Source organism: Cryptotermes secundus, unplaced genomic scaffold (genome assembly GCF_002891405.2).
Source record: "Cryptotermes secundus unplaced genomic scaffold, Csec_1.0 scaffold528, whole genome shotgun sequence".
In the NCBI taxonomy this organism is placed as follows: Eukaryota; Metazoa; Arthropoda; class Insecta; order Blattodea; family Kalotermitidae; genus Cryptotermes; species Cryptotermes secundus.
In genome coordinates this window covers 798,704-825,721 of record NW_019724748.1, presented here as the reverse complement: position 1 = coordinate 825,721, position 27,018 = coordinate 798,704, and the positions used below count along the sequence as shown (strand labels likewise).

The window sequence follows — 27,018 nt, the reverse complement described above, 5'->3', positions numbered from 1 at the left end:
TTTATTGGTTTGCGGTTTTAAAAGTTGCAGATGCAGACAAAGTATTTAAGATCAACCTTAAACATATTAATTTTTATCGCGAACTGTTGTTAGGTAAAGATGCAGTTGTTCCTAAGCAAGCACTACGCTACGAAGACGTGTGAGAAAGTGGATATATAGAGCCACTTATTCTTGACTTCGGCAACAGTTGGAGTTGAGTGGTCAGCTTCACGCCCCGGCCGCTTGACCACCGAGGAATAAGCCTCCTGTATCCACTGGATAGGAAGCTGGGTGGGCCCCAGAACCAGTTTGGACGGAAGGAAGGGGAGAACAATATTGCCCCTACCGGGACTCGAACTCCGACTCCTCGGCCGCCAGCCGTAGCCACTCGCTATCACATATTATCGTACTTAGATAGTACAGGGAGTTTCTAAATTATTGTGTGGCTTTCTGTGGCCTATAATTTTCAAATCGGAAACAACAAAATAAAACTGCTTACGGAATATGAAAATGTAACTCAAAAAGTTGTATCGCCTATAGAATCACTACTGCAGAATGCGCGCCTTTCGTGGCGCGTAAGAGGACCGACCGGTGTTCGTACAGGTTTGAAATTTATAGGGCACGGAAACCCCGACAATAATTTAGAATCACTCTGTATATTAGAATGATAAGTTGAACGTCCAACAAGTTTCTAAACTGCTTAGGTAATTGTATTCAGTCTCAAACACTCAACATTTGATATAATTTGCATTACACAACTGTCACGGTTATTCGCGCAGTTCATTCGATCTGCAACGGGTTTCGGGTGTCCAATACAGCTGCTTTCAGTGTCAAGAAATTACCAAGCTAGCACACACTATGTTGATATCGAATATTTCCTCCTAATACCATACTGCATCGATTATCTAAGAGTTGGGATTCATACTAAACGCACAAAGCTACAATTTCGGAAAAAAAATGTTCAAGGTCTAATTGCCGGCAAGGTGCTGAAGGAATTCGATACGACCACAAAATAATTTTACACAGATATGTGGAGGAACGTTCACGGACGTTTTAATGATATAGTATAAATAATTATCAAGTAGCATTTCTTTTAAAAATAAATGCAGTTACTTCATCTATAAGAAACGGTACTGGTTGCAGTGAACGGTATTTTTGGAATAGATAAAGTATTTTATGAAAGTGATGTTAGTTCGATGTATGTAAACAGACTGATGGCGGCAAGCTGAGTCACATGCGTTCCATGAAATATTGTAGGCTCTAATATTCAGCTTTTTGAATTCCACGGGCGTATTTTTATACTGATACACAGACCTATATACCGTCCATTCGTGTTATGATTTAGAAGATATGACACGGAATTTCTGTATATAGTGAAAAAGAAATGTATGAAGCTGTCCCTCTGTTGATCTAAGTTCTGTTTTAGCACAAGGTTTGTGTGCCAGAATTCCCCCATCTCCTTCCTTATACGTCAGAAGTTCTAATGCCTCTACCAGTTACATGATGGTTTAGTCTGACAGTGAAACAATTACCATTCTCTGTCTGTGGCAGCATTGTTATTGATGGAGGAATAACAGTCCTGACTGTTATGTCAACAGGCAGATGTGCGTCAAGAATACTGAGTCCTGTTGTGTGATATGGAACTTCATATTTTGACTCATAGAAAGGCCCATCCAGAATAGGCTCGCGTGGAAGAAAGCCACCTGAAATCAATTCAGTATTGTTACAACGACCTGGAAGACAGTTGTTCAGATAGCTGTTCAGATTATGAATGCTTGAAACACTGAAAGTGGAACCTGTACACTCCTATCCCTAATCCTGTTTTAACTCTGAAAGAACACAACAAAAAAGCAATTAACTTATTACCACATTTGCGTCAATTGAGTTTATTAACTATGTTAAAATCACAAGACATGTTTCATCTCACTTGGAGCCCTCAACAGGCGATACATTATTTAAAGCTATAAAATAGTGAATTGTAATTATAATAACTATGGATCCATATTACAATTATATTATAAAATTATTTATAAAGTAATCGTAAAATATTTTATTTTAATTTGAATTTATATCGTTATCTGCAAAGGTCAACTTAGTTTTATATTTTTTATGCCGTTAAGTATTTCGTCTATATTGCAACAAAGTCAAACTTTTATAAAAGACATTAAAACATATTTGTTACACTAAAAGCGGTTGTTAAATATTTTAAATGTCATTAACTACAATATTCCAGTCGTTTCTTTTTGGCGCCTATTTGTCTTCTTTATGTCGTTTACTTGTGTTGTGTATGCTTGAGTGCTGTCTTCCCATGTACAAGGGATCTACGATGGAAATCTCCTACGAAAGAAATTAATAACAAAAACAACGACGTGCCTAAGGGCACAGAACACAAAGTGTACACTCCAGTGGTCTTCCCAGTAAGTGTTGCCTGATTATGACCCATATGTGGCCGAAACGTGTACCAACAAAAAATGAATGTATATAGTTAATGACATTTAAAATATTTAACAAATACTTTTAGTGTATTAAATATATTTCGTGTCTTTTATAAAAGGTTGACTTTTCTGTATTATAGACGGAATACTTACAATCTAAAAATGATACCACAATGTAACAGGATGCTGAAATACAATATTGTACTGGTAATTTTTATATTTTGGTTGTATTAAACAGTGTCAGCTTTATAAACTTGATAGTGTAATTATGTTAAATAAGATTTTTCAAGTAAGGAATCACCAGAAGAGGGTACAGTCACTCTCACCTTCTGTTTCAGCAGGTGGTGAGAAACGATTAGGTTGTGAAATTTTGTAGTACAGTGAGTTATCTGTTGGTCTGTGTTTATCCTGAGCAGAATAAGGCGTGGGCCTGTCCACATCATCACCGCCACCTTCTAGAACTGCATCTGCTGCTACAAATGGAATGATTCTGCAAGCACATGTTATATTTTGTAACAATGTTAATTGAATATTCAGATATGCTTATTTTACTTTTCTCTCCAGTTTGACTTTAGAGTATAATTGATTTATAAATTATAATACTTATGTACTGTCATAATTCTGGTTGGATTGGACAATGGATTTATTGCCCACTTAACACACAACTCATAATTACACTTAATTATAGCACCATCGCTCTTCCCCACACTTTACAAATCACTGTTACACACACACACACACACTAGTGTTCTCATTCTGTCACCAGACGTTTCCTGGTACGGCTTCTAACAATGGCTATTCCTCGGATTCTGGGCTTAAGACCTCTCCGAATGGCGCCTCATTTCCAACTCTGAATTCTTACTCCAGTTGTTCTCCTTACAACCCATCAGCACGGACTACCGTAGGAAACAATGCCACCACTGTTGCCGCTGGAACCTGTCTGTTTGCGATCGTTGCCTACGAACGGCTGCACACACTTCCATAAGGCTATTCGTCCCGAAGAGCCTACAGGCTCAGCTTCATTTCTTCTTTTCCAGTCGACGCGACAAAAATTCCGAGAGTGGCTGGGGATCCCTACATCTCTGGCATTTCGGCTCTGTGCGGCGGCCGGCTCCTCCACAATGTTTCGACGCGACTGTTCGCGTCATGATCTCCAGCCCAGTGGTTTGTCCGAATATCCTGCCGGATGTCCTCTCCTTTCTCAGGCACAGTCTCGTCTCTTATTCCATTGTTGCCATTCTTCTCACGGACGTCAGTTCTTTTGACGTTCCTCTTGCCATATTGTCCCTGGTCCAGTATTTTTTCCGTCGTCTCTGTTCGACCTCTTCCCTTATGCGGTGTAGGGATGACGGGGCGGGTCACCCCGCTGCGTGAGGCGTCCAACTTCTTCCGGGACACACCATCGTCCTGGTTCCGTTTCTTGCGTTCTATGGCTGCATACCGCTCTGACAGCTTCCACCGCGGCCTCTTCTTTAGGGACCTCGCTCCATACTGTCGCTTCTGGTCAGGTCATCGGCTCTTTCTGCTATGGTCTCCTTTAGGTTCGTGTCCATCTTTTCTTGGTTGGAATCGGTCCGAAAAGCGAGGGAACCTACCTGGCTTTCATCTCCTCTTTCCTATCTTCTTGGCTGGTTTCTATTTCAGCCCCTGTTTTGGCTTTGTTGTTATGTATCACTGCTTCGGGCCCTCCTATGGCGGCTACCAGTTGTTCCATTTTGTTTCATTTTTCCCATTTTTGTAGTATGGCGGTATAATGATCCAATGCAGTTTCCAATCCAATCCCACTTCTGACACCAGTTCTCACGATTTTTAGTTATTCCCGAAGCGATCTTGGATTGGATGTTGAATTTATTGACCACTTTAACACAAAACTCGTAATCACACTTAAGTATAGAAGCATCGTTGATCTTCAGACTTTACAAATCACTATTACACACACACACACTAATGCTCTCAGTCAATTATTAGACGTTTCCTGGTAACGGCTTCTAATAATTGTTATTCCTCGGCTTTCGAGCTCAAGTCCTCTCTCAATGGCGGCTCCCTTCAAACTCTAAAATTCTTGCTTCAGTTGTCCCTCTTATAAAACCTTAGCATGGACCACTCTAGAAAACACCATTTTCAACAGTACCTCTAGTCTCGCGTGCAGACTGTTACAGCGGGAACCTGTTTATTTGCGATCGTTAGCTAGAAACGGCTCTGCACACTACAGTATTTTGTAAACTTATATAAATTAACTCCTTTACTTATGGCTTCAGCATGTAATTAGCAATTTTGCTTTGGAGAGGCTCAGTGAACTATAGCAAGGCGTAAAACATTGTTTTGGCTAGTATTCATTTTTCTAAATTAAAACAGACAATCAAAATATATGGAGAGGTTAGAAACAAGTGTCCTTAAATGTGAATTCAGTAATTAACTCTGGTTGTATTTACCTCAGATTTGGTAAAGAAGGTGGTAATGAAGGTTCGTTGTAATCATATTCATAATCATTGTCCTTTTTACGGGTGATGTTAAGAATAGCTTCGATCTCTGGTGGAATTGAGCGTATAGGCGGTAATGATCCATTCATGGTAGTGATGTTATCATCTTTCTCAACAATAGTCACATTGCTGTGAACTGTTATGTTTGCCACATATATATCTTCAGGAATTATCACTGTTGTGGGAAATAATGTCATGAATGTTGTCTCTGTTTCCATGGTCACAAGATTTTCTTCTTCCTCACTCAAAGTTGTTGTAACAGTAGACACTTGGCTGTCCTCTGTCTGAGTCACTATAAACCTTTCTTGAATGTTATTATCACCTGAAGGCTCCAGGATGGTCTGCAATGTCACGGTAGTGGGCAGCGTAGTGCTGGTGGTTTTGATGTCTGTTGTCATGGCAGCAGTAGTTGTCTCTGACCTTATGTCTTCAGTTGTGGTGTCCATGGTGGTACTGCTTGTTGTCAAGGAATCTGTTGATGTCTCCATAATGGTGGTATTTCCATCAAGGTTGCTCCGCCCTTCACTGGTGACTTGTTGCTGGTAGTGATTTTTTGATTGTATTAGTGACCCAGGCATTGAGCGAACTGAACTAACCGGTTTCTGGTTGGTTATTGCACTGCTCTAAAAATAATAAACAATTCTATAATATGACAGTTTCTGATTCTTATAGCAGTGACCTTATGCTGACAATCGAAATTTCAACAATTTTAATATATTTTACATAGTATTGCATTGAGGCCTTTATTTTCAATAAAACTAATTCCTCATGAGTTAATATAGGCAATATAAACTTTTCTTTTCTTAAGTTAAACATGATATATGAATTAATATTTAAAGATACACCAATATAAGTAATGCGGCCCAAATACATTATGCTTTCACAGCGTCTAGAGTTCACTTAAAAATCTTTTAACAATATATTCATTACTTCTAAAAATGTAAAAATTAAAATTTGAATGGATGTTGAAACTTGGTCTTTGGCGTTAAGGTAAGAATATAGATTAAGATTATTTGAGAAGAGGATACTTAAACAATATTTAGTCTGAAGAGGCATCAAATGGTATCAGGATGAAGAATACTTCATAATGAGGAGCTTCATAACTTGTACTCTTCACCAAATATAATTAGAATGATCAAGTCAAGGAGGACGAGATGGACAGGATATGTAGCATGTATGGGGGAGAAGAGAACAGATACAGAATTTTGCTATGGACCTTGACATAAGAAGGAGGGTTATATTAAGATGGATCTTAGGGAACTAGGATGGGGTGGTACGTACTGGATTCATCTGGTTCAGGACAGGGACCAATGGAGGGCTATTGTGAACACAAAAATGAACCTTTTGGTTCAATGAAATGTTGGGAAATCCATGAGTAGCTAAGTGACTGGTTGCTTCTCAAGAAGGACTCAGCTCTGTGGAGTTAGCTAGTTAGTTATAGTTTCTTCTATTTAGTAATAAAAAATCCAACTTGTATTAGAACTAGGTGTAGAAAGGGAGCAGCATCCGCAGTTATAGTCACGCAGCATGGAGGAGTACTCTTCTGGTGGCATATTTAATTACTAATTACTTCCTGGACTGGTCTAAGAATAACTTCTTAATGCCAATGAAGAGACCCATAGTATTGTCATGGAGACTGAAGATTTCAGAAATCCATTTAAAGACTTTTGTAGGCAATATGAAGTATACTGATTTAGAAATTAATTTTTAGTGTCATTCCTAAACATATTAACATTTTACTCATAACATGCCAAAGAGAAAGTGTAAAATTAACAGTGAACCTGAAACAATTTCCTGCTTTAAAGCAGGGATAAATTATACCGAATTTGAATATATTACATGCAAAATTTTCACATCTGTAGTAGCCAAATGTAGTTATTATTCGGTGTCTAGCACACACACAAAAAAGTCCAGATCTGTCAAACTACCTCAAAGATCAGTGAATTTTTATAAAACAGTATTTAAAAACAGAATAACAGACAATAGCTGTACATATATATTTATAATTGTATTGTACTATATTAACTATGTGACTGGTTCTATATCTATGTGTATGGATTTATGGAATATACAATAAATGAATGAATGAATAGCAACTGAAGGAGCATTGTCATTTCATGCAGTTATATATATATATAAGTAACAACTGTGGTTTACCTTGTGTCCTCTTTCTTCACTCACAAAATCTGGTCACCCTAATTCTGCCATACGCTTAGATAACCCAGTGAATAAAATGTCTTGGTATGGTTTAAATAACTGTTGTTCAATTCCTGACAGAAACAGAAATTTCTTTCTTACTGCACCAAGATTGGATGTAGTGCCTACATAGTCTCATATGAAAGGAGTTCCATGGGCGAAGCAAGCCAGAGCATGAAGTTAACCACACAGTAACCTGCATCTAGTACTGATGTGTAGAATGCACAGGGCTTTACCTCCATACATCTCATGTGTTTTCACAGTGATACCTAGGCACATGAGCAATATTACCTCTTTGGTGTTTTTCCAGTGAGAAGTTCCAAAAACCTGTATATTAGCTTCACGCAGTCTGTCTGTCCATTTGTTTGCCTGCCTGTCTGTCTGCATAACTTCAGAACTGGTGAGCATACTCCCATGAAACTTGATATTCAGAATTTTACTGAAATCTATGAACATTTTCTGATTTGGGGTAAAATCTGATGTTAAGAGGTACCTCACTCCTTTGTATCACTATCACAGGAAGACTATATTCATTTCTGCTTTCACCTTCAGCAAAACATGCTGCAAAAAAATGTTTCAAAGAAGTGTTGTAGAGAATTATGAAACGCACATTTTATGATCAAGACGTTTTCTGTTTGAGTCTTGTGGTATTCAATTTAATTAAATAAAAATAATAAGTGTACCAGAACTCTTATGCTATGTGCAACCGTGGAATAAAAAATTTTGGAATTCTCTGCATGCAGTTACGTAGAACGTAACTGACTTCATACATTCACTTGTTCACAAATGCTTTCCAAAATTGTTTTTTGTGTTAACAAAGGGACCATATGCATCATATTATTATTACTCCAAATTTCTTTTGGGCACTGAGTTTTACTCCTGTCAGATTCAGCACTGTAGTTGTATTTTACCAGTAACTTAGAATCTGTGTACAGTTCCAGATGGTTGTTGCCTGTATCAAGGGCCAGGAAGTTCTCCTCTGCCAGCTCAACATCAGTTACACCACCTGGAATTACAAGTCACATAGTTACAATATAAATACTAACAGATGTACATTTACATTTATTTTCACTTCATGGATCCAATCATCTCCCCATATGTAATTTACATAATTACATGTGTGCTAATAAGAATAAAATTAATACTTTTAGAACAATATCATGATAATAATCTAAACCACTCTTTTCAAAGCAAAGATGATTCTTGATCCAAGGAGGTACTGTATTTCTGACCAGAGGAGCAAGGTGTTCAGCCACAAGCCATGAGGGGGGGGGGTCACAGCCCCTTTGTTTACAGTATTGTTTACTGTTTACAGTATTCATGTCAACACAGAATGAGCCTATAATTTCTAAAATGAGGGGTTCTTTGGAGCATAAAAATAAATTCTTAAAATGTGAATTATAGGCAGACAATAAATTTTATTATGAATTGAATTGAATTGAATTTATTTACATTCTATAAATCCTAAGCAGGTTAGTACCTTTGGATACAGAACAAGTCAAAAGATTACATACATAAGTACAGGCAATTTTAGCTTAAAAATTAATATAACTTAATTTTACATCATTCTCTATTTACATTGAAGTATTCATCTAAAGAGTAGAAGGAATGAGCATGTAGATAATTCTTTAACTCTGATTTAAACTTTTTAGTATCATTGCCCAAGTTTTTAATACTTTGTGGCAGATTGTTGAACACTTTTATGCCAGTAAAGTAGACTCCTTTTTGATATACTGATAAAGTTGATGAGGGTAGGTGGAAGTTATATTTTTGTCTAGTATTCATGTTATAGACATCAGAATTTAATTTGAATTTATCTTTGTTGTAAACAACAAATAAGAGAAGCGATAATATGTATTGCGATTGAAGAGGTAGAATTTTTAATTTCTTAAATAATTCTCTACATGACTCTCTACTTCTACATCCTGTAATGATTCTAATTATATTCTTTTGTATTTTAAAAATTCTTACACTATGTGAAGAGTTCCCCCAAAATATTAATCCATAGTTCATAATAGAATGAAAGTTGGCATGGTAAACCATCTTCAATGTTTCCTGTGACATAAAAGGCTTAACTGATCTCATCGCATAGCAAGCTGCATTTAATTTAGGTATAATTTGTTCAATATGTATGTTCCAAGACAGTGTACTGTCAACATGTATTCCAAGGAATTTTGTATCAAGTACTTTACAGATTAATTTGGCATAACTGATGTCCAGATCAATTTGGTGGTTGTTTTTAGTTGTGAATGATATGTATGTTTTGGCCCCATCTGTTCACAGTATATGAGTATGACACAGGTTAGTATTACTTTCTCAGAAACATATGTTGAAATCTGCATCTAAATATTCCCGTACTTCTCGTTTGCAGACTTTTCTTGTGTTTCAGATAAACAACACTGATTACTAAGTCTGGTTCAGGACACTGGGGTGGAGATGCAATGTACGAATTCTGATGTTGTTTGGCCCTCAGCTCACTCTAAAGCACTGATTTCATGTGCTTTTAATGCATTTAGAATTTTATAGGTCATTTTTTGAATATTTTCAGGTCATCAAAATCCGGGCCCTGCATATTACATTTTTGGGTCATATTTTAGGTCATTATTCTGGATTTTTTGGACATTTTACAGGTCATTTTTTAAATATTTTCAGGTCATCAAAATCTGGGCCTTGCTTATCACTGATGATTGTGAAACGTCACATAATAGATTTAGCAGAAATAAAGAATGCAGTGTGAGTGAGAATGCATCTTCTATTGGATATAAAATAGAGAATGAAAGAATAACATATTAACTTATTATATAATGTGTACTCACTGCAGTTGTAGCTTGTTGGGCAACATTTTCCTGATGTTATGATGGGGCTACATCCCAGCAGAGGTGGAGTGCATTCTATAGTCATACACTGTACTCTGCCCTTCATACAAAAGCAATTCTCACATTTTGATTGGGCTACAGTGTGAACCATTTCCCCTTCAGGATAGAACTGGCCATCTAATTCACATCCTGAAAACACAATGAATATGTTGATATTTGAATTCTTAATACTTTGTTTTCTGAGAATTTCAAAATTGTAGTCAAAAAGAATCAAGGTTAAGAAGAATTCAAGCAGCAAAAGCCATGGTTTGATGAAGGAAGTTCAGAACTATCAGATCAAAGAGAACAAGCCAAATTGCAGTGGTTACAGGATACATGGGGGTAACCTGAACAATGACAGATGTAAAGCTAGTTGACATTTCAGGAAAATACCTGAAGGACAGAATTAATAAGCATGTATCAGACAGTAAGAATAAGAATGTCAGATACTTACGCAGAGGTAAGAAGGGTTATCAACTTAGAACAAACTTGACAATGGTGATCTGCTTGCATATTCCCACAACATTTTGAATAGGTGGAAGAATTACTTCTCTCAATTATTGAATGTATATAGAGTCAGTGATATATGGCAGGCAGAAACACATAAAACTGAGCCATTAGTACCTGAGCCAAGTACTCTTGGGGTTGAAATTGATGTTGCAAAGCTGAAAAAGTATAAACCGCCAGGTAGTAATCATTTCCAGCAGAAATGATTCAAGCATGAGGTGAAACATATTCTGAGAACCATAAACTCATTAATTGTATTTGGAATAAGGAAGAATTGCCTGAGCAGTGGAAGGAGTATATTGTTGTATCAATTTGTCTGATAGTTTTCCTATTTGGATTGTTCTGAAACAAGATGCTTTATTGCCATTTCTTTCCGTCTTTACTTTACGATACACCATTAGCAAAGTCCAAGAAATCAGATGGGATTGAAACTGAATGGGACAAATCAACGTCTGGTCTAGGCTAATGATGTAAGTCCATTGACAGATAACATAAATACCATAAAGCAAAATACAGAAGCTCCAATCAGTGCTAGTAAGGAGGTTGTTCTAGAAACAGAAACAGAAAACTCAGTATATGTTAATGCCTCATCATCAGAATGCAGGAGAAAATTATAACATAAAGATAGGTAACAGATCCTCTGAAAATGTGGCAATGTTCCAATATTTTGGGACAATAATAATAAATTAAATTTTGATTCATAAAGGAATTGAAGGCAGAATAAATTCAGGTAATGCTTATTACCATTCAGTTCAGAACTTTAGTTAGTCAGAAAATATGTATTTTCTTTGATGATATTTGTTGTGAGAAATAAGCATCCTTATAAAACTAATCAAGAAATTCATGGTCTAAATACTAGGCACAATACTGACCTTCATTTTCCATCTGCTAGATTAACGATATATATAATGAAGGGACATATGCTATTGGAATGAGGATATTTAACCATCTTCCTATAATATAAAATCATTATCATATAAAATTGAATTGTTTAAACCAGCATTAAAGAGATATCTTTGCTCGTGGTCATTTTATTCATTAGAGGAGTTTTTTTAATCAAAATAATTTGTAAATACTGATTGGATGTAAATGGGATTAACTGCCCATGATTTATTTAATCCGTCTTGCAGTGCATACACTCATTTATCTCCTTCTCTCCCTCGCACTACATGTTTCGGCATAATAATGCCATCTTCAGGTGCTTACTTATCCACGTCAAACCAGTTCATTGCATGCCATGTTCACACATTAAAATAACTAAAATATGTATCTATCATATACATTGTCAAACATTAAAAATATTAAAATTGTTCAGGATACCACATCGCTACATCGCCCCTCACTACGTCAGTCACACCCATTCTCCTTTGTTGGAGCACTCCTTCATTATCTTGTGTGTTGTGCTTTTGTTGTGTCGCGCTCCTGCGACTGCGTGTGTTATACTCTTGGGCTTCCTGGGTATGTGTGTCACACATACTGACAATTATATCTCAATTTTTTAAAATGTTGTTCAAATATAGTTAAAACTAGGCACTAAACTTGGTATTAAATGGCTTTTAAAATTAAAATTAAAATTAAAATTATAATAATATTAAGGTACTTATAGCCAAAATTACAATTTCCATTTAAGCCCTGTGCCTGCTATATATTGTACGTGTGTTATTTGTTGTTCCACTATGGTGGTGATATTGTGCTCTGGGGTATCTGCTTGCTGGATCTTTCTTCAGGATATAGGCCGCGTTGGTTTCATGACCTTCCTATTAAATGTGTGAAGGCTAAACAAGTTGTTAGGGGTACCCACTCGGGTTGTTTATATGTGGACTTAGATGTTAGAATTTGATATTATGTATATGTGTATATGCAGATACCCATGCTGAATGTTATTGCTGTGCTGTAGCTGTTCGGTCTGCACTGTGAGTGCAGGATATTAAATCAGTTAGACCATTACTGCTTCTTCCCCAACTATGACGATGGATAATGTCCAAAAACATAATGTTTGGACATTATGTAGTCTAGTTACTGACAGTAGTAAGATAAATCAGAGAGAAAACTCTGTTTCAAGCTACTTTCTGTATTATATGAGGACAGTTTTATGGTATTATATTGTGTCTTCCCACCAATAACTTTTTAACCAGATAACAGATTATCATGAACATCTTGCCAGTAATAGGACACCTTGCCCATGTTCTTTCTAATGTCATACTGCCAGTAATACCTGCACGGTTTAAATTAACCCTTCAGCACCAGGGGCATTTAAATCGGTTTTGCACTCCAATGCTGGTGGCTATTTAATGTAGGTCACGACAGTTCATGTGGTAATAGACACCTAAAGAAGCTGCAGCAATGGTAAACATAATATTTTTGTGAATGTGAAAGAGAAACATATCATTCATGTGGATTCTGTGCAATTTAACTTTCAGTTTAATGGCAGTAATCCATTAACCACTGGAGCTAGATGTGACAAAAATTTTGTTTGAAGACAGGATAATAAAGACCCTTACAAATTTTGTATAAAATATAATTTATGTGCATTAATAATGACAAATTTTGCAATGATGAGTAACCTTGTGGTTATGGATGACAAATTTAACACTGCGGGCATTTACACTGTTATAAATTATGTACAGAAGGTGACATTAATTTATAATCCTTGCTATCATCATATACATGTATCATTTTGAAGTGGTCGCGATAAAATAAAGGCATCTCCCCTAGAATTTAAAAAAATTGAGTTTTGGGGTGTTGATCAGTATCACAAAGCATTCAATGAAGGATGTATGGAAACAAAAAGGTGCTGACTGATTTATGGTTATCAAGAAAGTGATGAGCTGCTGGAATTGAGAAGTTCATTGTAGATAAAGGCCCAAGTTTTCCGTAAGTTCCCAAATGTATTTCCTAAAACACATTTGTTTCATGCATTAAGGAATACTGAAACAAATAAGCTTAAGGTTTACTGTTTTCAGGAAGACTTACACTTAATTTAGAAGTTGTATTTGCACATGTAGCAATGCCATGCCATGTGGCTAAAATCTGAATCACATGAATGAGACATGCAAATTTATGCTCACATACAACCACAGGAGATCAAACAGGAAAGGTCAAGAGATCATTTACTTCTAAGAGTGAAAGTGTTAACCTATTTGCTGCTTGTATGTAATATTAACAAGGCATGACTGTAATCACCATGTGCTAGTTAGATATGTTGGGAACAAAATGTTTCAACCATGTGGTTAGAACTTTTATTTTCTAGCAAAGATCCTGGATTCAAATCTCGACCTGGAGGTTGGCTACCAGATTGAGCTTTTTATCATATCTGAGCAACTAACAGAGTAATACTTTCAATTAGGCTACAACCACTTCATTTCAAATTAATCTTTCACTAATTATTCAATCTTTGATGGTATCTAAATCCTAGCCACTGAAAGTCTCACAAAATAAACTAAGAATAAATAAATAAGTAAATAAATATCTTGACTCTGCACACACTGGTTCCACATAAAGCATAATGGCAACTTCTGCCCTCTGTAATAACTAGCTGCAACCAAATATCATTTTGTGGTTGAATGCAATGGTATGGCATACTCTCGCCTTTATCCATAAAACAGAAACTGTTACTAAAACTGAGAGAATTAATTGAAGTTGAAAAAAGGACAATCCTTTTAAAGCAATTTTATATTAAGTTTACTGGTTTCTTTTTGGCAGAAGGCTTAAAAATGTATGTCCTTCTCTGTCACATAAGAGCACTGCTCCTGTTGTTTCTAGGAACAGGCACTGATTTTAATTATTGTGCTTTTCATAATCAGATATAAAAGACTATTTCAAGATTTTGCAAAGAAGGTTGTTTGTAATAGGCAGATAAAATAAAATTCTTCCTTTCATAATTTTATGCATTGAGTTGTAACACTGAACACCATGATATGAACTACAAAAATTCACTATGGCACTAATGGGACCAAAATTACTGTAGGATATCTTGTCATTCCAACCTTCATCACACAACAGTTCCTAAGCAGGCAGTTAATATTTCATTACATTGCTCTTAACAATATAAGGATTTGATTACTTCCTGAATTTTTTGAAGAAGGGACATCATAATTAGTTTTATTACCTTGGAAATGATAATTTTTTGGATCTCACACTGCAAGCACAGAGTTTTTGAGGCTGGTATCCTACCATTAGTTCAGTGACCAAGATTTCCAACAGACTGATAAGGTTATGTCCTCCCTGTTGTTTGAAGCAGACTTAAACTGCAAATCATAGTGTTTTCAATATTAAACCTAGAAGATGGATAATTTCAAAGGCATTAAAACTAATAAAAAAATTGATATTTTGCACTGCATATGAACAGTTCAGGGTTGTAGAATTAGGTAGTCAGAGCTCTAGTATTTCGAGAGCCAATACTTACCAACCAGTACTTACCAACAAAACTTGAGGGCGCTGCAGATGTTGTTGTTGTCTCAGCAGCAATGGCTTCACCTGTAATGCAAAATCAGTACTACCATCAGAAAATATGTAAATTTATGTTGGACACTGTTCATTGTAATTACATTTTATATATAATATATTTTCAAGATTCAGATTACTCCTGTTTTCAGATAACTGTTTATCATTATACCAAGCATCCTTCATGACTATGTTTATTAGGGTCCCACTCAAGTTAGTGTATAATAATAGACCACTATTAATAAGAAAATGAACTGTCAGTATAATGGAAGCGAAGTACATGAATAGAGCAGATGAATCCCACATGATTTATTGCATATCAGACATGCATCAGATAATCAATAAATCCTAATATACTCATTTTATGATGAGAGAGAACTATACGTACACAATTAAACTAATATTTTGATAGTGATAGGAAATCGCTATCAATGATACAGTTTAGCATAGGGTGTATAATTTAATAAGAAACTATATCCAAAAAAATGGAAGAATCAAACATGGATATCTTAGGAATGATGTTTTAAAAAGTGTCTTCAATTATGCATCAGCATAATTGATATTACAGTATTTACACTGACATTCGGTATTCTTTTCCCATACTTAATAAAGAAAATTATAGCGGTTTGAAAAGGAATTCCTATATCAGCCCAAAGCATGAACATAACAGATGTGGTTGGTACTAAGATTAAACTTACTGCAGTTGTAATGTGTTGGACAGCAAGAAAGGGCTCTGTAACCAGGAGTGCAGCCTTCCAGAGGCAAGAGACATTGTGGCCTGATGCACTGTTGATTCCCCCTGATACAATAACAGTAGTCACAGAGCCCAGAAGTATGCATGGCAGATCCCTCTGCATACACAGTTCCATTAGCCACACAAGCTGAAACACAATGTGTTGTCACTTCATTAACTTGACTTCAGCTGATTACTGGTATCCATACAATTTTAATTAGTATTCAGAAAATACCGGATTTGATCATGACCACTGCCATTAATAATGAAAGGTGTATAACTGAGTAACTATCTCTGTGATAGCAGGTTCAAAACCACATCATAGGACAAAATGTTAAGTCACCACAACATGATATGTCCTCGGCTCTCAGATGGAGATGGCCTCCAGATATGCAGCATAGCCACAAATATATTAAGCAGTCTCAGACAACTGACAAGGGACGGTCATTATGCATAGGGTTGAGTGCAGGGTTAAAAACCATTCAGTGTAAAACTTTTACATCTTTGGAATCAAAGAAATTAATGACAAGAATTATCTGACAACAAACACCTGAAGGGAGAAGCAGGGCATATCTCACAATGATACACCATGATGATTGCAATACTTAATGTTCATATTTCATTGCAAACTTTTCTAGCGATACTGGTACTTCTAAAGTGTGAACACTTGGTTGTAACTGAGCATGGGGTATGTTGTGAGAGCAGCTATACTTGTAATGAGGGGTCTGAGAGCATAGGCTTTCTTTTGTATCCTGTTTGACTAAAGAAGGTGGCAGAACCAGTTTCTGAAAACTAGTGGTTTTAATAAACGTGATAAATGAAAAAGGTCCAAAGAATAGTTTTAAACTAGAGTTTATGCTGCAAGAAAGCAGCAAACATATAATTTACTCTGCTCATTTGCTCAGCATACTCTTAGACCCTGAAGATGGAGGCAGTACTTTCCTCCAAAACGTTGCTAAACTTCTATATAGAGTACAGCATAACATGATGACGATAGTGAGTGCTTTTCATAGTTGCCATAGTAAGAACCTCAAATCTCACAAAATTATTTATATTAGTTGCCCAGATTTAGAATGTAGTAGGATCTTAATAAAACACATGCTAATAGAATTCTGGAAGTTAGCTTCTTTTGCCTCTCGTTCTTTATTTGTTCCTTCCCATTAATTTGTTGTTTCTCTTTTTGCATATTTCTTTTGTTTTGTACCAGGATCAAATTGTTCATAAAAAGTAAATTCATGATACAATATATCATGCAGCTTGTGGTGTTATTTGTCTCTCAGTGACTGTGAATCTTGCACAACACATGTATTAGCTTTAGTACTGGCCCACTATACAATAATGTGCTGTTCATTCTATTACAGAACATTACTTTTGCATGCTTACTGCAGAAATTCCACTCCTCTGTCTTACCTCTGTCTGTCTTCATATCATTTCCTCCCAATGTTAAATCAGACCGCCCATCCAACTTCTTTTTGGGTGTTCCTCCATCTGAAACAGAATAATCAATCAATACTGTTTGTCTATATATGTACAAGTGGACTGGTGCAGCCATAACATTTTAGGCTCACATTCAAGAGGTACTATGTTTGAACCTTGTCCAGGACTGTCTTGAGTGTCTTGAGCCCACATGTTTTTTACCCAGTGAGGTATGTGGTGATGCCATCTTGTGGTGTGGGGTGGGTTTTGTGTGAAGTATGTGGTGATGCTGTCTTGTGGTGTGGGGTGGGTTTTGTGTGAAGTATGTGGTGATGCTGTCTTGTGGTGTGGTTTGTAGTGCATTTTATGTGCCAGTGGTTGACATAAAGATTAAGTACTTTTTCAAATATAGGATGTTTTTGATTAAAGAGTACTTTGTTCATCTGTTTGTTTATTTGTAAGTACAATAGTGATGATATTTCTCTATGCTGTTCATATGTCCTCCCTTTTTTAGCTAGTTGTAATACATCCACTGTGTCCTACATGTCTCCATGTGCATGTCCTGTATTTACATGTACAGTGCATAGGTATATGTGTCCTTGTTGTTACTTTTCTTTTATTGCTAGTGGGGCGGGACTAAGTCCCTTGCACTGTGGCCACTTCTGGCCTATTGTACCAGTCCCAGATGACAGGCGAGGTTGATTGTGGAGCAACTGGTGGAATGAAGATTGGCAGGGGAAACCGAATTACTCGGAGAAAACCTGCCCCAGCGCCACTTTGTCCACCACAAATTCCACTTGACTAGACCCGGGATCGAACTCGGGCCGCCACGGTGGGAAGCCAGCGACTAACTGCTTGAGCTATGGCGTGGCCCTTGTTACTTTTTACTTTTACGTGGTACTGGCAAGTCATTCTCTCTCAACAAATGCATTGCCCTGTCTCGGCTACTTGAGGGCTGTGGTGAAGCCGTCTTGTTCACACACAATATTAAAATACAAGGGGCTCATTTCACATAACCCCGGCTAGCAACTTCACAAAATTCAGTTCCGTGCATTTCGTTATCATGCACATTAAAACAAGCTACTCGTATATATCTGAGGAGTGAACTGTCTTATTTCTCTAAGTAAATTACGCTTTTCGAAATTCAACTCCGCTTTTCTTTCTTGGTCTCCAAAAATTAGGCATGGGTTATCTGCAGTAGCCCCCTGAAGATGCACGCACCACTCATAGCAATGTGTGTTTCATACACATACATAAAATGGAGCATAAAGGAACTGTGCATATTACAACTTCTTGGCTGTGCTGTGTGTGTGATTAGTGCACCCAGTTTAGTCAGAAACAACATGTTATCGAGAAAAGGGAAGTTGTTGTACTGTACTGTACATCTTAGAAATATGATAATTTAAAATACAAAATTTTCGTAAAAAAAAGGTAAGAAAATTCAACCAATGTGAACTGAAATATGGTGTTAATATTTTCCGTGCATTAGAAATATTAAATTACATTAAATTTTACTTGTAAGTACATATCTTACGACTGTTCAGATCTAGGCTGTGAGAAAACAGTTTCAAGAGCCCACTAAAAATACTCAAATTTTGGATCTCCAAATTGGTGCATATTGTAAAGAAGCAGCTCCATTTTGGCCCACGTTATGCAAAAGCATAAGTTGTACTTAGGAGCCACAGCGAATGGCAAGATAAGAAACTCCCTCAACATGAGGCCAGAAGGCGGTAGAACGAGTGGAATGGCCACCATGATCACATGACCTTATCTGAGAGGCCACCTGGAAGCCAAAATTCATATTTTGAAAGCACACAGTGTCGAGCATCTTGAAAACGGAGTTGTCACTGTGCAATGGGATCACACCACACATAATCTACCCCTTTCTGTTGGACTAACAGGTATGTATACTTTTTTGTGTCGGCGTGAAATGCGGACATAATGAGCACATTTTGTAATAAAAAGGTAAAGTTGCTCCTGTGTTTAACTAAGTTAGCACTACGTCATGAAGTGGTATGGGGGAGTGGATTTATAGAGCTACATTTTCTTGACCTCGGCACTAGTTGTAGGTGAGTGGTTAGCTTCACAACCTTGCTGCTTTACCCCCGGGGAAAGAGCCCCCAGTACCCATTGTATAGGAGGTTGGGTGGACCCCAGAACCGGTCTGGACGACTTGGAGAAGAGAAAATTCTTGACCCGACCCCTTGGTCGTCCAGCCCGTAGCCAGTCGCTATACCGACTGAGCTATCCCGGCTTTTGCAGATTTTTACAATAGCTGTGTTAAAACTAATTGGAGACATACGGAAGGCTCCGCAGGCTAATACAGGCAACTGCATTGCCTCATGAAATATAAGTCTGAAACCATAAGCTTTTCTTTTTATTGTTTTCACATCCATGTTACAAAATGTGCATACTTTTATTATCCAAGGTAACCTGCTCTTTCATGGCCTGCGTGTAATGGTACAATTACAAAATGCAGCTGGGGGCACGCGGTACCGTAGTTGGTTGAGGCACTGTGCTACAAGCCGGAAGGTCGCGGGATCGAATACCGATGCGGTGGATTTTTCTCAATTTATCTAATCCTTCCAGCCGCGCTATGGCCCTGGGGTCGACTCAGCCTCTAAGAGAAATGAGCACCAGGAATTTTCCTGGGGGTTAAAAGGCGGCCGGCGCGTAAGGCTGACAACCTCACCGCCATCTATGAGCCTGTTGTCTAGAAAATGTGGGAGCCTCAACATTTCACAAACCTACGGACCTCCATGGCCTGTTACAGGGATAGCTTTACTTTACAAAATGCAGCTGCGTTACAACCGCATGGGTCCTGAACTCGCCTCTCGCTGTAATAATGTCTGCAGGACCACCGAGTGTACACGTACGTTATGTAATACAAGGTTATACTTTCCTATGAAGAAAAAAGCTAGTAACGGGCTTTATGTGGTGATTCTTGCCGTGACGCCCGAGGAGTCTACAAGGGCTTAAATTCTTATGTTTTTCGCACAATTATCCGAGGAAAACTGTCGTTAATATGTAAAGGTTGAAGCAATCTGCGCTTCTTAAAACGAGCAGCAATTTAACATTCAAATTAAGAGTTCCAGTTACAGGACAAACTGCTTCGAGACGAACACTGCAAACAACAGCGTTGCCCGCCGAGTATCCACACATCCGTCCGTTCATGGCATCAGTGGCAGGCATAACGTCGGGAACTGAGACCCGTTGGTTGTTTCTTGGTGGCCATTTGCATTGCCTTATAGCGGTAAATGAGAACCGCCAGGACCGAAAGTCAAGGACGACTGAATAGCGCTGCACCCTATTATTCTGATACAGATTTCGGCCCGAAACCAGCTACTCTGACTGAGGTTTCGGCGGTTTTCTGCAGCCTCTCCAGACAAAATTCAGGATATCCCACCACTCGACGTTATACTAACATGTAGCGAGGTGCGCTCACAATGGATCGCAGTCTTGGATCGTAAGCGCTGGTGTATTTCGGAGTTGCAGCTGGAGGCTGTCCCCCATAGTTGAATTCCATAGGTCCGTATGGGTCTGAGCACTTCTTTGTGTAGAAGGAGTTTGCTTACTATTGATAGGGAACTGCCTGTGACGTACGGAGATCCTGTCTCAGAATCAATGGACCGGAGAAACTGAGATTACTTGGCTGTTCGCCGTCCGAGATTCTAGCCAGGCGCTGCAGTCACACGCATTACTGCTGAACTACGGTTACAAGTTCAAACAGAATGCAGTAATTTAGGATCCGCGCGTCTGCAGGTTCTGGAAACGTTGTCCACTTACCGTAGCAGGGCCTCCTGACAACGGGAATTTCCCAATCTGTAAATACCGCTGATGGCATAGCAGAAGGTCGCAAGGCTGATGCGCCCATAAAGCTCACGAGGTTTCCGAAGTCCTGAATATGGCGTAGGCGACAGGCCCACACACAGACTCGCGCTGTGCAGCACTGCATCCGCATTCATGTTATATCCGTCACTTGCCCATTTTGTTCTTCTTTTTTGTTTCGACTGTCCACCGAGGCGTTACTTCGCACTAGCGACGTGAGTCGGTGTGTCGGTGCCGTATGGAAGAAACAATTTCGGGATTTTTTTTATCGATCTGTCAGTGGAAATGTAGAAATTCAATTTTTGTCGCGTTGTAGGTAAAACTTAGTCCTACAAATAAATAATATATCTGTAGATACTTTTATAGTCTGCCCACATGGACTTCCAAGACTGCAACAAATTCTTCGCCATTTCAGCAGCCTCAGCTGTAACATAAAATAAAACTTCCCCATACGATCCTGAGCCCTCCAGTTCGCAATACAGACTACTTCGTCAAGAACTCAGAACACTTCATAAAATGAGTATAGAAGATGAACTCTCAAAACGAAGACCGCTTTGTAATTTCTGGCGTTGCCAGTGTATTCACCAACGTGCCAGTCGAAGAGGTCTCACAGATCGCAAGAAACAGACTCTACTGGGAGCCTTCTTTCCCAGAGCGCTCACCGTTACTGGTTGGATACGTAATATACATCTGTTTCACAAGCACGTGTTTCCAGTTTGAGGATAAATTCTGCCAGCAGAAAGAGGGCATGGCAATGGGGAACTCTGTGTCTCCGGTGCTTAGTAATATAGTATTCATGGCACTCTCCGGGGAAGCAGCACTGGACACAGTGGCCTAGAAACCCACCAGATGGCTCTGAAACGTCGACGACACATTCGTGGTGCGGCTACACGGACCAGCAAAGTTACAGCAATTTCATCATCTCAACAGCGTTAGGCCTACCATGAAATTCACCATTCCATTCTTGTCGTTTTGGTCATGAAGCGGGGTGCAAAAGTGTGCAGGAAGCCTACTCATGCTGGTAGTTATCTCCACTTCAAGTCCACATCACGTAGAAAGGGGAGTCGTTCATAGCTTGGTCAATATAGCCAAGGTCACAAGCCAAGGTCGGGAGGAAATTAGGAACATGAATTCCCACAACAATTAATTGAGTCAATTATGAAGCCAGGGAGAAATACCCGTCCTTCTTCGGATTGGTCCTCGCATTGCACAGTCGAGATGCCATATGTCTTGGGTATTTCCGAGAATTCCGACGCAATGACAACTGCTTCAATGTCAGGACTATTTACAGAACTCTGCTGAAATCAATAGATATTTTCAATATACAAATATACACCGAAACTCTATTGCTCGCATTACTTTTAATTTTCTTTCAATTCCTTCTTATACTGTTGCGTACAATGTCGAACCAATCACTATCGGATAACAAAATCCGGACTGTCTGGACTCTCCCCCGGCGCATACACCGGATGTAGGTTTGAAACTGAATGCAATCAATTTGTAACGGTTCCGTGAGGTATACGTCACTAACAGCCGATGATGAACCCCGTTCCCCTGGGAACAGAGAGTCAGAGCCTCTCCACTTTGCTCTCACTGGAGAATGTGTCGCAATGCAAATTCTAAATTTGGCCGTATATCTAATCACGACGGCATAATTTAAAGTTTAAAAATGCCTTCTTTAATTAATTAATTATTTCATTCATCAATGGTTCTAGAGCCCTTTGTTGGGTCCTGACCTATTCTTCAGTTTTCTAGTCAATACACAGTCGGTAGGACTCCTTGGACAAGTGATCAGCCCGTCGCAAGGCCGCTACCTAAACACAGAATAAACACACAGACATTCATGCCTCGAGTGGGATTCGAACCCACTATCCCAGCTTTCGAGCGAGCGAAGATAGTTTATGCTTTAGACCGCGCGGCCACTGTGACCGGCCTTCTTTAAATCAGATTAGCACATAGAGTTGTGTTTGACAAAATTGCAATTGTGCGTCTGGCAGATAAAGCAAGAAGTACGTGCCGAATGTCTCAATCTGATGGCAAAGATATTTCTTCTTATTGAGAAACATGTGTGTGTGCCGTGAGTGGCACGCGTGCCATGTTTTGACAGCACTTTGCTGCGTTTGCACTGCTTACGGGGAAACCCCAGGGATGTGAATAACATTTAATGTTACATTCAGTCGTGATGGTTTCACTTCATTAAGCAGCACTTGGGCTTGGCGACCTTGCCCATTCTCAGTCTTCAAGCTGTGCGCGCGCGCGCGCGCGCGTGTGTGTGTGTGTGTGTGTGTGTGTGAGGGGGGGGGAGGGGGGTAAGGGGGAGGAGTGAATGAACATGGTCTTAACACCGCTGTAGCCGCACACAGCACTGTAGCTACAACGAGGAGCAATAAATTCTTTTAGGAACTTGGCCATACTACGCGCGCGCATAATGCACTTCAAGCAACTTACGTCGCCGTACCGTGCGGCAACTTCTTCGGCACGTACGTAATGCGGGACAGTATAAATAATTGCGCTGAGCTTGTAAGCTCTAAAAGAGTTCTAGGAGCCTGTGAACACGGTATGTTAATACGGCGATTGACGTTTTGGGCACAATCCATCGTCCTGGATTTATATTCGAAACGACGTTTCGGAGACTTCTGTCTCCATCATCAATCAGAAAGCCTACTCAGTTGGGCCCAATCGATAGAGCTAGTCCCTATCTCCGGAGCTAGAGAGGACAATGGACAGTGTCCAGAAAGTCAGTAATTGTGCTGTAAGCTCTATTCTTACCAGTGTGAATTTATCGTATACTAAGGAACTACAAAAATATAAGTTCTAAACTTATAAAATTTGGTACGCATATAGTTGTGGTTTCCATGTTTGTAGATCATGGGGCGGATACTCAGCAAGATGATTCCAGAACAGACTTCCAAATGTTGCACCAGTCTGACCCGGACAGCATTCTTCTCATCAGAAGTTAATAGAGCTCCAGACACACTCCGCGATAATGACTGATGTTTGGAAACTCTCCCATATTACTCCGTTCAAAGGCTCGTTTGGAAAGCCCGTCTTCCCATGGACACACTGGCGAAAGAGCACTAGATCACTCAACACAGGCTTCGCAACTTCTGCTACTGCCTTCTGTAATGACTGTTGTCTGCGTTTCCTGCATTATATTCACAACTTCAGGAAAATTCCGTGAGGTAGGGTTGCGGTAGTGTAGTTGGTTGAGGCATCATGCTGCAATCCGGAAGGTAGCGGGTTCGATTTCCGATAAGGTCAATGGATTGTTTTTTTCAATTGACCTAATACTTACAGCCGCACTATGGCCTTGGGATCGACTCAGCCTCTAACAGAAATGAGTACCAGGATTCTTCCTGGGGGTAAAGGGCGGCCGACGCGTAAGGCTGACAACTTCACTGCCATCTGTGAGCCGACTGCCTAAAAAATGTGGGAGCCTCGACGTCTAGCAATCCTATGGGCCTCCACACCCTGTTACAGGGATAGCTTTACCTTAATCATGAACTGTTACTGATATGTGTGTTCTATTTAACAAACGCTGAGAATTTTGTTTTGATATTGACACATACGTATTTGCAAAATAGTGCCTGAGAAAAGCGTAAAGATTACTTTCTGCACCGTAACTAGAGCACCTCACTGTCTCATAATATTGGAGCTCGATATGCTGACGAACTTGGAAACGTACAGATTGTACCAAGCTTTCCTGTATAACATTCGAGCCTAAATCTGGCTCTGGTTCTGATGTCTGCAATAGTTTCAGATCCTTGATTTAGATCTAAAATAAAGTGCATCAGCGTTAGAATTAAACCAGTCTTTGTGAGGTGCTGCAGAATCCAGGCTGCGAAACCCCAGCTGACTTCCCGGAACAAATCAGACAACCTTACTTGTTAAGCAGTTCTACCAACAACGCATTTCTTCCTTCCATTCATTAATTTTTACTTTCCCTTTATCATCATCATTATCATCATCCTGATCTCAAACACACATCGAATTATATCTAGAAGTGCCACGAACTGCAGTTGCAGTAGCGCGCTTTGCGCAGAAAGTATCCATTTCTGTTAAGGCGGATCTGTTTCTGACTGTGAAAATTCCTAACCTTGAAAAATACTACGGCCGAGGCATGCCGCGGGGCGTGACCCTCCGGGTGAATGTCCTGCATGCCGTGCTGATTGTTTCCATTCATCTGCAGACTTCCCGCCTCGCTCCCAACACTCATTCATCTGATATCTTGCTGCTGTACAAACCACGTACACGGGAAGGCAGGTGGCTCCGGGCGGGGAGATGTAGTCGCTAACTCCTCGTTCGTGTCCCGGCTGTTGCCACTTCCAGTCGTGAACGGGGATTCAGCTATATCGATTGTTTTTGTGGGTTCACTCAGTCATTTTACGTAAATTCTGGAACAGAATCTTAAATAGGCCACGGCCGCTTCCTGTCACACCATTCCAAAAACATTTTGCATCGGGAAGTTATATAATTAAGTTAATAATTATAAGTTTGACACAGCTTCATAGAACAAAAAGCGACTAAGAACGTGGTTCGATTCCCTCCAAGGACATCCGAATCTTTGCTTGCTACCTTTCAGGTCAGAACTTTCTGTCTTCTCGCCTGGTAGCTAAAAACGTAATACGTAGAATATACAAAACTATAATTTTGCCTGTGATTTTGTATAGGTGTGAAATTGGCCTCCGACAATAAAGGAAGAACACAGACTGAGGGTGTTTGAGAACAGGGTGCTGAGAAGAATATTTGGACTGAAAAGGAATGAAAAAGCAGGAAGTTGGGAAAAGTGCATAATGAGGAGTTTCATGACGTGTAGTAATTGGCAAACGTAATTAGAATCAAGTCAATGAGGATGAGATGGGCAGGACTTGTAGCACGTATGGAAAGAAGATGAATGCATATAGGATTTTGTTGTGAGCGCCAGAAGGAAAGGACCGAATAGGAAGACGTAAGCATAGGTAGGCCTGGATTGATCTGGCTCAGGATAGAGGGCTCTTGTGAACACGGTTATGAACCAGCCGGTTCTATAAAATGTAGGGACTTTTTGAGTAGCTGAGTGACTGGCAGATTCTCAAGAAGCATTCAGCTCCTTAGAGTAAGTTATGAGGTCCATATGTGTGTGTGTGGTGAGGGGGTACAAGTGTTCAGTAATTCCTGAGTGCCGATGCCCTTGTTCGCAGCATATTTTCAATGTAGCTTCACATTACAAAAATCTCCAGGAAAGATTTTGTTTTAAGAACAGGCTATACTCGTACGCCATAAGTTTAAGTGTAAGTGTAAGTAAATTTTCTATGATCGGTGTAACGCGAAGAGAAGTGTTTCAAGTGACTGACATAACAGTTTGCAAATACATTTATTACATCAACGTCAACTTGATCCGAAACGTATCTGTAGAGATGATGTGGTGACTCACCCCTGCAGATGAGCTCTGGACAGCAGTGGCGTTTGCGATGAATCAGTACACATTCGGGGGGCGGAGGGTTGGGTAGAGGGCGACATACACGCAGGTAGCACACTAGAGCGCCCTGGCGGCAACTGCAGTTGAGACATGGCTCCTCCCTGATGACCACGTGTTGCCCCTCCGCATGCACCAACCCCTTGTAGGTGCAGCCTGGAAACGAAAGACTGCCCTCAGACTGCGGTGCTGCAGTTACACATTCATTGCCGGGTGATTACTGGATTTGCCAGTTGAAATAATTCAATACAATGTGAGTAGACTGTGAGCCGGGGCAGCTCACTTAATACAGTGACTGGATGATCGACGAATAGGGTTCCATTCCTTACAGCGGCTCTGGGGCTCAGCCAACTTCCTTTGTTGGCTATGAAGCCAACTAGTCACTCCAATGTAGTGCTGAGGTTAGGAATGCGTGGAGCTACACCTTCATTAACATGGGGATAAATTCACATTAGAGTTTAAGGTCTTTCATTCTGGTCCGTCACACTAACAAATTAACAATCAAGTTCCTTCCGTCAAATGTGACACTTTTTTAAGTTTTCCACCTCGTCACCACCTGCCTTACATGTTTCGGCTCACCACGGAGCCATCATCAGAGGCATTTATAGTAGAAAAAGAAATCACCAACACACAAAACTTCACTTTGTCCAAGATAGCCACGTTCCAGTTAATTAAAATAATTACAAATAGT

General features: G+C 39.3%; 1 protein-coding gene across 2 annotated transcripts in view; it reads right to left on the bottom strand.

Annotated features, from left to right (window-relative positions):
* Window positions 1-27,018, bottom strand: part of LOC111862881 — a 79,062-nt gene that overhangs the window by 10,476 nt on the left and 41,568 nt on the right. Inside the window, exons 3-11 of one of the 2 annotated variants that reach the window (XM_023848660.2) lie at window positions 26,286-26,483; window positions 17,039-17,116; window positions 15,594-15,776; window positions 14,872-14,928; window positions 9,907-10,095; window positions 8,002-8,096; window positions 4,847-5,517; window positions 2,741-2,904; window positions 1,512-1,682 (exon numbers count right to left, since the gene is read on the bottom strand). In XM_023848660.2, coding sequence (XP_023704428.1) covers window positions 1,512-1,682; window positions 2,741-2,904; window positions 4,847-5,517; window positions 8,002-8,096; window positions 9,907-10,095; window positions 14,872-14,928; window positions 15,594-15,776; window positions 17,039-17,116; window positions 26,286-26,483 — 1,806 coding nt within the window. The remainder of the gene's footprint in view (window positions 1-1,511; window positions 1,683-2,740; window positions 2,905-4,846; window positions 5,518-8,001; window positions 8,097-9,906; window positions 10,096-14,871; window positions 14,929-15,593; window positions 15,777-17,038; window positions 17,117-26,285; window positions 26,484-27,018) is intronic. The other variant, XM_023848662.2, reaches the window with a different exon arrangement.